Here is a 12,409-nt window from a genome sequence, read left to right as displayed (position 1 = left end):
AGACAAGGTTTCACCATATTGGCCAGGATGGTCTCAATCTCTTGACCTTGTGATTTACCTGCCTTGAGCTCCCAAAATGCTGGGATTAGAGATGTCAGCCACTGTGCCAGGCTATTAGTGTCATTTTTAAAAAACACCCTAACTGTAGGCATCCTTCAAGGCTTTTTCAGATGTACTTTCCATAGGAGAACTCATCTGTTCCTGTGGTTTCTGTGGGGGTGATTTTTAAACCTGTGCATTAGTGTTTCCCAGTTGTATTAGTTTTTGTTGTTGCATAACAAAGCACCATTTAAAATAACACCCATTTATTACCTCATGCATGGTTCTTTAGGTCAGAGGACTGGATGTGCTTGACAGGGTTATCTGGACAGGTTGGGTTTGTATCTGAAGGCTCTGAAAAGAATCCACTGTCAAGTTGAACCTTGTTATTAGTGGAGTTCAGTTCCTTCTCGTTACAGAACTGAAGTTCTCGTCTTCTTAATGGCTATCGGCTGAGGATTGCTGCTGCTTCTAGAGGACACTTTTGAAGGCCCTCCATCTCAGCAACAGAACCTCCCTCATGTTGCATCCCTGTCATATCTCAGATCTCTCTGACTTCCCTTCTGCTACAAGACAGGAAAATTTGAGTGATTAACATAGGGCCACCCAGATAATTTTGTTGTTTTAAGGTCAACTGATGAGTAACGTTAATTGTATCTGCAAAATCTCTTTTGCCATGCGATAACATAGCATGGTAATAACATGGGGGGCAAAGGTCATTGGGGCCATGTTAGAAATCTGCCTCCCACACTAGTGAACATTTCTGCATAGATTTCTTGCTTCTTCGATTTCTTTCTAAATTTATATCTTCTTTACTTTTACCCTCATAATATCCCTACATTTTACGTTTCTTTAATTACTTCTTATTCTCACTATATAGAATCTTAAAGTCCTTTATCCTTTTCCCTCACTCGTTGTAGCCAGGTCTTATCAAGTTTACCACTGAAACGTGTGAATTTCTTCCTTTCCCTTTCTTGCCACGATCTTTGCAATGCACAGGTATTTCTGTTAGAGTATTGGGAAACTGTCTTTTCTGTTACTTCATAAAATGCTTGTTTTTATTAATTTTGATGTTTCTTCTGAATACGTTTAGAGTCTGACCATAACTGCATGAATACCAATTAGTCTCATCCTGTATTTGTCAATTTTGCATTTTATTGCTTTATGATCATTAATAGATAAGACCTAATTTAAACTCTATTATATTGTCTTCTAGTGTGCATTTGAATCATAATTAGGTATAGTATAAGCTATAGTGTGTGTGTATATATATATATATATATATATATTTGAAAATCAAATTATGTATTTTATATATACTGGATCTTGTATTGAGGTCAATATACTCAATTGAAATTATCACAAAACTTTGACTTCGGCATTATTCATTTATTCTTATGGAGCCTTTACTATTTGCAAGCCATTGCTAGATTTTAGGCACTATATTTGGAAACAGGCAGATACTGTCGTTGCCCTCATGAAGCTTAAATTCTAGGAAAGAAGACAGACAGTAAACCACTGACAATACAATTAAGGGTGGTAAGTACTTGGCAGAAGACTGTGGGAAACTCAGCACTTGCTTGACCAAGTCTCAGGTATCGGGGATAGATTTCTGGAGCAAGTGATGTTTGCACTGAACTCCAAAAGATGAGTTGGCACTCCTTTGGTGAAGAAGGGAATAATAGTATTCTGGACAAAGGGATCCATGCATGTCAATGTCCTGGGTGAGAAGGATCATAGAGGGTTGAACAGAATGAGGTAGAACAGAGTCAAAGGATGATGATGAGATACTCAGGGGCCAGAAAAAGCAGTTCCTGAAAGTCAGGAGCTGGAGTTGATAACGAAGTTTTTAAAAGATGGTTGTGTAACTGTGAATTGGTTATATAAAATTCAGGTTTCTGTCAAAAAGGGAGTTTAGATTTACAGATGGCCTTTCTGAAGAAACTAAAAATGCTAGATTAAATATTTTCATAAAAGTATTATGGATTTGACAAGGTGATGATAGGAACTGTGAGGCCAAAACCAGTAAGTGAATGCTAAAACTTCCAATAAGCTGAGTGTTGAAGCTACTTTTGCCCTGGTAAACCTAACAAACTTGAGAGTATTGATTTTCAATGCCTCATCATGTAGGTGGAGACAGAAAATACAACTCTGCTCCTGATCAAGGTGGAGAGCCTAACAGGAGAAACTCCCATGCAGTTGAGACTCCCTCCCACCTTAAATATAAGGGGGAGCCTGAAATGAACCCAGTTCCTTCTCCTCTTCTAGGAGACTGTGAGCAGAACATTGTGCTTAGGCTCGAAAGTTGGAAGCGCTGCCCGGATGGGCTGAACTTACATTACCTGGGTGATATTAAAACAAACAAAAAACCCTGAAGCCATCCAGTTAGTTTTAGGTGGTTCTTAACTAGTCATTCCTCTAAGCATTCAGCAGAAGCAAACATAAACTCTTCCTAGAGCATCACATCAGTGTACTAGGCCTCAACTTATTCTTATAAATATTTGTGTATACTTAATGAACAGTTTTAGTCAAAAATGACAAAGGATACAAGGAAACAAAGCACCATAACAAGAAAAAAAAGGAAACTATAGTCAGCAGAAGCAGAACTACAGAGACTTCACATGTTAGAATTACCAGATATAGATTACAAAATCACTATACTTGTAGTGTTTGTAAAACCAAGGAGAAGTGTGAAACTATTCACATGGAACATAAAAGTTATAAAAATGACTTAGCTTAGAAAAGAGAAAGGGAAGTCAGTGTGTAGTAGGCATGTGTCAGCATCTTATGGGTGTTGCACTGGGGGGGATTGGAGGAAGTGGTTTGACTTCAAGGCATCTTCAGGAGGCACAGTCAGTAGAACTTGTAGTATAATTGTTATATTAAAGGCTGTTTTCTTTTTTCTTATCAAATACATCTACTCACCTCCCCTATTTCAAAGCAAACAAAACAAAACCAATTTAGTTCAGTATCCTCCTTTGCAGTTCCACAGGTAATGGGCAGGGAGTTTTAATGGAAAGAACTGTAGGTGTAAAGGTGCGATGGAATGAGTGAAGGGTTTATGTTTCACACACCATCATTATTGTGTACAATTTTAAGTTTTCTGTAACAGCAAATTTTTTGACTCCGAAAGTGTTCTGATCTCAAGATTCTGCTTAAACAGTTAATAAACAAAAGATTTTGTGTATATTGCTCCCTTTAGAATATTTTATCTAACAATAGGAGATGATACTTTTCTCCCTAGTTCTTATGGTAAACTTTCTTTAATCAGTAATAAAACAGATGACTTGGACATGTGCATTATTTGTTTTATCCTTTCATAAACCCTTGTTTTGAAACTATTCTAGAGAGGTGAGATACTTACATTTTCTAGAAATAAAATAGAAGTGATTGTTTCCCTTAATGGCTAATACTAGGACTGATAGATAAGACACCATTATTATGGTATTTTTGTTATAAAACCCAGCAATATCCATATGCTGCCTTTAATCAACTGTATTATCTGGGAGAAAGAAGGGCAGGGGAAGGGGAGATATGCATAGAGCAGAAAACAGCAATTAAAGACAGAGCAGTACTCTTGGGCTTCGGCCCCAGTGTAGAATTCAAGTGAGCTGGAATTGACTGCATGGGAGATGTATTTTGTTAATGCCAGGAAGCCAAAGTAGCTTTGAACCCAAAGAAGGACAAAGGTCATTTTCTCTCTCTCAAAAGCCCTGATTAGATTTGACCGCTCTTGTAGGGCATCAGTACTAGAGAAAAAATAAAAAGAGCAAATTAGACAGTTTCTGAAAGAATATTTTCCCCAGTGCATAGGTAGAGCGATCCAGGTCTCCCCATAGAGCAATATGCGTGCTCTTGATGTCCTCCAGTGGAAGGAAAATAGGTCCCAGTCATTTCTGCTCACTCTTTAAAAACCTCTCTGCCTGGAAAGTTTCTTCTTTGTGGCTAAGTGGAGTGCCCTGGTTTGGATGCATTCTTGGGTGAATAAGGGGTAAATGGATGGAATAAGTGCCCCCGAGAGGTCACCCAGTTGAAATGATGTTTGAGAAAAATTACAAGAGCATTTAAAAAGAGAAAATTAACATGTTACCACCAGTATTTTTTGTGTGTTTTGCTTTTATTCTCTTTATACATTCATTTAACACAGTTGTGCGTAGCTGAGTTTACAATATAATAGCATTTTATGTCCTGCTTTTTAATTTACTTTTCATGAGCATCATTCCATGCTACTAGAAGTTCTTTGCAATCATTTTAATGGCTCTTTTTCAGTATCTGGTACCATGCTATGCTGTAAGTCTCACTGGTTGTAGTTGAATAAAGAAGTTTATGAAGGCTCACCCCTGCTCTGGAAGAACCTTCCTCACAGCACACTCGTGTCCTTAGGTATCATTGAGGGCTGGTAGCATTCGTCTCCTTGTCCCATCTCTTCCCACTCCTTTTAAAAACACAGAAGTTTTTCTGTATCTGTACCATAATCTGGCCATGATGTTGCCTTAGGCTGTAGATCTGAGCTATGTCCAGTCATTGACCTTCTTTCTTACTGTAAAGAGGTCTAGGAGGAAATAACTGTGAAGCTATGTGCCTTACAAAGTGATGTTTTGTTCTGTTATCTGCTTTTCTTTTTTCCTGTGACTTTGAGATCTCTTTTTTCTTTTCTGCTCCTTTAGGGTGACGGTAAAATTTACATTTTATAAAATTGTCAACCCAAGCTTGCTTTCTTATTAGCATACCCATTATTAGGGTTTCTCAATCTCAGGAGTATTGGCCTTTTGGGTCAGATAAATCGTTGTTCTGGAGAGGCTGTCCTATGCATTATAGGATGTTTGCCCTGGGCAGGGGAAAAGGATGGCAAAAATCATCTGTTGAGAAATTGAGTTGATTTTGCAGTACACTTTCGGACAACCCTGGAAGTTCATTATTTGACAATATTGATAGGTACTTCACTCTAGCCTTTATTTAAAAGACTGGAGTGCTGGGAGGAAAACATGACAAATGAATGACTTTTATTAATTAGATTTTAGATAATTCAGTTTTTCATGTCTTTCAGTTGGTCTTTGGTTTGAAAATAAAAATTGTTAAATATGTATGATGTCAAACAATGCTTTTTAGTCCTTGAACAGAAAGCCATAAATGTTTATCTGATTTTGAAGAGAATTTTTAACCCCAGTCTTAAGAATGCTTAGTGTTTTGATGTACTATGTTTGACGTAACCTGCTTTCAAGTTAGATTAAAAAGTTAATTAGACTTAAAATATATCACTTATAAGTTACCACTATTATTTTCAGTCCTGTCAAAGAAGACATTTTCTTTTGCTTCTCTAAATTGCTTGTTGCCTATTTAGCACTTTTAAAAAGCTGGTCTAATTGAATATGAACCTTCAAAAGAGACACTTGAAGGGCCATCTGCTGACCCCAGCTCTTGTCCGTATGAACAACTTGTAATAGTGGCTCTTATGGCCATGTATGTTGAGTGAGAAACAGCAGATGGCTGTAAAGATTTAAAATCTTCAACAAGTGGCCGAGAGTCATTTCTGCTTTGGAGTTAGTCAAGATGCTGGCCACATGTGGTTAGTATGTTATGAAGGGTTTCACATTCTCTGCTCATTTGGGGCATTTCCTCTCTCCTTGCTGTTATAACCTCTTCTCTCTCTCTCTCTCTCCTTTTTTTTTAAGAGCTAACATTCTGTCTGCTGTAGATTAGAAGAATCTGTAACCAAGTGGTTTTGAGAAGGAAGAAAGCAAACATACTTGTGTTTCTTTTTCCAGGTGCCATGGAAGATTGGTTAGTGTAATGAAATGCCCCTAATTAGAATTTATTTGTAGTAAAAACCCAAGGTCCCTTATTTAGTAGCCTTTCCTGCTACTGGCGCATTCCTGATTACTTGCAGGTAAAGTTCAGAGATAATTTTAGCTCATTCCAGAAATTCTTCAGTCTTTTTTTATTTAGTTATTTCTGTAAAATAATGTCCATTTAAAGATGTGCTTATAAAAAATATGATTTGATTATGGTGACTCTTGTGTTGACTCCTTGAACCTAGATTCTGATAAAAAGTTAAAATCTTTATGTGACAGAGATAGAAATATAAGTATGAGGCAGAGGAAAATGTGTTTTCCGTAGCCAGGGTGGAGTGGAACCACCACCATGTGGAAGCAGAAAGTCCCATTCCGTGTGATGAAGAAATGCTTATGGCATGCAGGGCAGATGGAGTGTGAAATAGCTTCAGGAAAAGAGGTGCCCAGGGACCTTGGTTTAAAATTGCAATTTCAGAAGGAATGCAAGCAAACTTCTGGATTTCAGACAGTTTGGCATTCTGGGGAAAGAAAGGACTTTAATTGGTCTAGCGTTTTTCCTTTAATCAAAAAGTTAGGCAGAGCCATCCTGCAAGCTCCTCTCTTCTTTTTCATTGCTTTCAAGAACAAGCACTTTATGCAACTGATAGGTTTTTCCTTTTTGAACCCAGAGTTTAAAATTTACATGACCAGAAAGCTCTAGCATCGTAAGTTTTCACAATGAAGCTTATTTAGGGAGCTGATTAAGTGGACCTCCTAAGGAACTGAAGCACATTCAAGTCACTATTTTCTCAAATTATTCTTGACCAAACAAGTTTTTAATTTTACATCTGGTTGGAGCAAGCATTTTTAGACATAGTTGGAAAGCTATCTGGACCCCTCTATAGCTACTCAATTCCCTTAACTTCCTGTCGAGGCTCTGCTCCCTAAGCGTTGTCCTGAGATATAACCTCTCTGGCCTGGAGATAAAGTCAGCTAATTGCATTGATGGATTATTTTCTATATTCATTTGCACTCAGATTCTCCTTACCCTCACAAGGCAACTTGACATCTTTAGTGAGAAAATTGAAACCATCTTTCATTAACCACCATTTCTAACACCAAATCATTTCTCTGTCTCTCGCTCCACCCTCACACCTTCTCTTTCCTCATTTCATCAGCCTGACTCTCTCCTCCTTGTCAGAGCGCCTCTCCTTGTTTCTTCACCCTGGGCTTCCTTCTCTATCCTATATTTTCTCGTTTCTTCTCCTGTCACTCATCCTTCTCCCCTTCTCCTGTCACTCATCCTTCTCCCCTTCCTTGTTCTTGCCACTTATTTTCTCCTGCCTATATAACTCGTTAAGCCATCTCTCTTTTCTTTAAAAAAAAAAGAATCACATCTGAACTCCACTGTGTATCTCTGTCATTTCACTGCTTCATCTCTTTCATCATCTGTTAAAATGCTTCTATTAAGGAAGATTTAAATTCTGATTTGTAAATTCAGTGTTTTGTTCCCCACTGTGGTCATCTTCCTAAGCCCTCTGTGGCCTTACCATTTGTGTTTCCCTTCTTCCATGACTCCATATAATCATCTTGGTTCTCTTTCTACCTCTTTGACAAATGTATTATTTCCCTTTTGCTGAGTTTTCTTTCTTTGGAGAACTTCCGTTTTCTCAAACTCAGTTTTTATTTTAGTTTTGATAAACTTACAAGTTATTTCTAATTCCAGCTGTCTTGATTGTTTTTGAAATCTCTTCTCTCATAGCCTTGCTTATTTTTCTAGGCTCATTTCACATGCAGTAACTTTTTCTTGCCTTAAGTCGTAGTCATTTATGTAATAGAGAGATGATGGTTTACTTTGTGTATAAACTGTAGTAACTAGCCCATCTACATGGGCCAGTATGTCATGGGTGACTTGACACTTCTTGCACATTGACTATGATAGAGGTGGGAGATACTCCATACATTTATAAACTCTCTGAATCAAACCATCTTATTTTGAAGCAATATCTATTAACCTTTCCTTTTTATCTATCATCTTTAATAATTTGTTACAGACATGTGAAATATGTTTTACCCTAAGAAGATGAGAGTTGAAACCTTGAGTTGAATGTGTATGTCTGTCTTGTCTTTCTGGTAATGCAGGGAATAGGAAGAACAGACAGGATGACGAGGGGAGGTTGTGACACATCTGAATTAAAGTAGTAGTACCTTTCTCCTTAGCAGTTAGAAATGACATAAAACACACTGATTTTTCTTGTGACTGATTAAATGAGTCACACTAGTTTATATTCATATCATATATGTATAGCGTTCCAGAATAAAACTCTTAGACATGTTTCAAAGGGGAGATGGAGCATTTGTTAAAATCCTGGTTCCTCACTGGGAAGTTGGAAAGGCCAGAATTGGAGCCAGCAGTGAATCTAAGAGGCAGAACTAGACCAGGGACCAAGTGTCAAGTTGTTGTAAGAACTGACAGTAGTGGTCAGGCCGGTGGGGGTAGGTCAGGCATAGGAGATGCTTGGAAGCTGGAGGAAAAAAACAAAACAAAAAACACCAAGCCCAGGACTCATATAAGTCCTGTGAGCAGTTGAGTCATTGAGCACACAGATAACAAACGTCAAACAGAAGAAACCAGAAGCTTGATACACCACCTAGATGGCTAAGGAAATCATGATACTTCTTTCTTGTTCTAGAGCCCACCCTAATGAGTGGATAGCCCACAAGCTCATAGCTAGACTCAGTGACCAGTACTAAGGAAGATGGTGGGAAGCTGACTAGTGTGGAGGTGAATGACGTCAGAGAGAAGATAGATCTGAAGGGGATTATTGATGAGATCATTATGAAGGGCATGCTGAAACATCTCATATTAATAGTCCAGATCTAGATAAAAGGGAATGTAGAAGTAGCTCAGACTTCAGTAACTGATGTTTCTTATATTATATATTTATGCATTCACTCATTTATATCAACATTCCTATCCCATCTTAATGCACGTTAGTTTTTTTGTCTTTATGTCCCTCTGTCACCCATGTCTATGACCCATTTCTTAATTTGTTACATTTGAATAAAACATTGTCTTTCAAAAAACAAAGAAGTAGCACAAATTGACCACAGTATTCAGTAAGATTTAATTCCTCTTTTTGCCACAGTATAAAGAGTAGTCACTCATTGAGGTCTACGAATAGTTCTATATTGAACCAATACATTTTCCTATACATATACCTATTTATCCTTTCATATTTTACCAAATATTTACTGAGCTCCTAGTTAGATAATAAACTACCTGGTCACTGGTCAGTTACTATTTATTGAATATATTTGGTGTCCCTAGCGCCATTCAGATATATTTTTTTACTGCTAATGTCTGTCATTTATGTGTATGTTAATAGCCATTATAATTGTTGGGGGGCCAGAATGATCACTTTCTGATAGAAATTTTTAAAATAAGGTTTTACTTATTATAAAATTGATGATAATTGATATTTTTATTTGATTTTGATAATATTGATAATTGATTAAATGATCATTGTAGAAAACTGCAGAACACATGAACAAAATAAAAAGCACTTGTAAGACCACTTCCTAGAAATAACCACTGTTAACATTTGGGCATATTTCTTTTTTTTTAAACCCCAATAATGACTACATGGGGCATATTTCTTTATGTGTGCACTCTTATGTATATACACACACTCTCTCTCTCTTGCTCTCTTTCTGCATTTTCTCAAAATAGCAGTGATATATCTCTGACTTCATGCTGGATGGCTCAGATGCCAAACATTTATTTCTCACAGTTCCAGAGGTTGGGAAGTCCAAGATACAAGGTTCCAGCAGAGGCAGTGTCTGGTGAGGACCCTTTTTCCTGGTTTTGGATGGCTGTCTTTCTGCTCTGTCCTCATGCAGAGAAAAGAGCAAGAATTTCCTGTTTCTTTCTTTTCTTATAAGGGGGTTAATCCCATCATGTGGGGGCCCACTCTTTTGGCCTCATTTAATTCTGATTACTTCCCTAATGTTCCACCTTCAGATATTATCATTTTGGAAATGAGGGCTTCAGCATATGAAGCCCTAATATTGTTAAAGGGGGGATACAAACATTGAATTCATAGCAGTGGTTGCATATAGTTTTGTGTTCTGGTTATTTTATTTATTGTTAATCACGTCATGAGCATCTTACCCCATCCTTACTTTAATGACTATGTAATATTCTACTCAATCCTGAGTAGAAACAGAGTTTCTTAAAACCAGAGTTTAAAATTTATATGACTCAGTTCTGAGTAGAATATTACATAGGATCTTATTTTGGATCTTTTGGCCTTTAGGTTGTTTATAGTATTTTGCAGTTGTAAAATGACTTTCAGATAGCTGTCTTAAGCATATTTGTCTGCCTCTAATTATTTTCTTCTAGGTTTGTAGAAGTGTAATTAATAGTTAAAACATACTTGGCATACCTCCAGAAGCCAGGGCCACTTGGTAGTTTATGATTGCACTGGGTTCTCAGGGTTAACTCTATAATAAACAATGAAGAGAAGAGGGACAGAACTGCCAACTAGAAGTAAACAGGCTCGTCATCTGGTGACCTGAGTGACTCTGAATGCTTGTTGAGTCCTACCTAGTTGGCCGTCTAATTTGGTTCCCATGTTTGAGAGAAGAGGATGAATTTATGGTAAGTAATGTATGCCATAGCTATATGTGCTCTGTGCTTAGTGCTTAGAGGGCTTTTGTGTGTTTTTGTATGTGTGAAGATGAGAAAAACTGTCAACACTAACTCTATAGTGTCTTGTCAATGAAATAGTATTGACTATTGCTACTTAACTGGCTGTTCTAAAAAAGAAAAATTCAATTTTGCGCTTAATATTTCAGTTATGCATTTAGCCTTTCAGGTTGAAACTTCCTTAAAACTTTTCAATTTTTGCTAGCTAAATTAGATTTAGTGCTTGCTTTAAAAAAAAAAAAAAAAAAAAAAATCCAGTCCTAGATTAGTGGTTGCCAAGAGCTGGGGAGGAGAGGGCAGAGAGGTGATACGGGTATGACTATGAAAGGAAAACCCCTGGGAATGGATGTGGATTTGGAAGTGTTCTGTAACTTCACTGTGGCAGCTCCCTGAACCTGCACATGTGACAAAGTAGCATAGTATTAAGTCCACAAGAGAAATGCGCACAAGTAAGACTAGGAAAGTCTGAGTTAGATTGGTAGATTGTTTCCATGTTGATATCCTGGCTATGATATGCTATAGTTTTGCAAGATGTTACCTTTTGGAGGAAACTGGATAAGGGTGCAGTGGTGACTGGCTGTATTATTTCTTACAATTTCTGTGACTCTACAATGGTCTTAATAAAAATTTCAATACAGATTTTTTTTCTGGCTCTAAAAATGGTAATATTCAATAGTGGTGTTTTTTGTTCAATGATACATTTGAAATCAGATTTATATTCACAAGCACTGTGTTCAGTGTTTTTTTTTTAAATCTCATTAAATTATGAAATTAATTTTCTTTTTTTCCTCTCCTTTAGCCATGAAGACTTTGAATTTATTTCAGGAACACGAATGCGCAAACTTGCCCGAGAAGGCCAGAAACCACCTGAAGGTTTCATGGCTCCCAAGGCTTGGACTGTGCTGATGGAATACTACAAATCCTTGGAGAAAGCTTAGGCTGTTAACCCAGTCACTCCACTTTTGACCCATTACTAGTAACAAGGGGACCACATAGTCTCTGTTGGCTTTTTTTGTGGTGTCTGTCTGGACATGCTTCCTAAAAACTGACCATTTTCTTGCATCAGTTTTGGTCTGCCTTATAAGTTTTGTTTTGAACGAGTATAACACACTGATGGTTTTAATGTATCTTTTCCACTTATAGTTATATTCCTATAGTACAATTTTAAAGTTTTGTCTTTTTATATTTATGCTCCTGTCTCATTATGTTTTCAAGCTGTTACATTAGTTGTAACCAGTAGTACACACATTGAATCTTGCTTTTTTCCTTTTGAAAAAAGAAAAAATTACCAAACAATAAACTTGGCTAGACCTTATTTTGGGAATTTTACAAGACATCTGTAGCAATTAGATTTTTTTTTTTCTACATTAAAAATAGAAACTGCTTCCTTTCTTCTTTCTAGTCAGCTATTGATCTTTTCAACTGTTATAATCTAAAGTATTCTTATGATCTGTGTAAGCTCTAAATGGACTTCTTTACTCAATAAAATTAATTTTTTGGCTTCTTATTTATGTGATACATTTTATATTGCTTTGTTTCCACATACCCTTTCCTCCTTGTGAAAAAGTTTCTGATGGAAGAGGGAAAATGCAGGCATCTTTTATTACTGGAATCCAATACTTAGTTTCTTACACTGTATTACAATGAAATCTTTGATAGCAGGAGCCTATGTTCCATCATGTTTAAGTAGGAAAATAATAAGGCATTCTTAGTCCATCCCAAAAAAAGTTTCTTCAAATAAATTTTTAATATGCTTAAATACCTATGTAACAATTTGCAAGGAATTTGAACATAGATGGGTACATACTGCTTTAGTTAGGAAAAACCAGCGTATGCTGTAGAAACACATCTCTAAATTTGTGCCATTTGATCCATCCAGGTTGATAGC

At 36.9% G+C, this 12,409-nt stretch overlaps 1 protein-coding gene across 2 annotated transcripts in view; it reads left to right on the top strand.

Moving 5' to 3' along the window:
* Positions 1 to 12,028, top strand: part of PAPSS1 (3'-phosphoadenosine 5'-phosphosulfate synthase 1) — a 103,422-nt gene extending 91,394 nt beyond the window's left edge. Inside the window, exon 12 of one of the 2 annotated variants that reach the window (XM_017508993.1) lies at positions 11,321 to 12,028. In XM_017508993.1, coding sequence (XP_017364482.1) covers positions 11,321 to 11,459 — 139 coding nt within the window. In that variant the 3' untranslated portion in view covers positions 11,460 to 12,028. The remainder of the gene's footprint in view (positions 1 to 11,320) is intronic. The other variant, XM_037731659.1, reaches the window with a different exon arrangement.
* The last annotated feature ends 381 nt before the right edge of the window (positions 12,029 to 12,409 follow it).

Source organism: Cebus imitator, unplaced genomic scaffold (assembly GCF_001604975.1).
Source record: "Cebus imitator isolate Cc_AM_T3 unplaced genomic scaffold, Cebus_imitator-1.0 Scaffold17, whole genome shotgun sequence".
Classification (NCBI taxonomy): Eukaryota; Metazoa; Chordata; class Mammalia; order Primates; family Cebidae; genus Cebus; species Cebus imitator.
The sequence above is the reverse complement of the archived record's forward strand: the minus strand, read 5'-3'. Positions and strand labels throughout refer to the sequence as shown.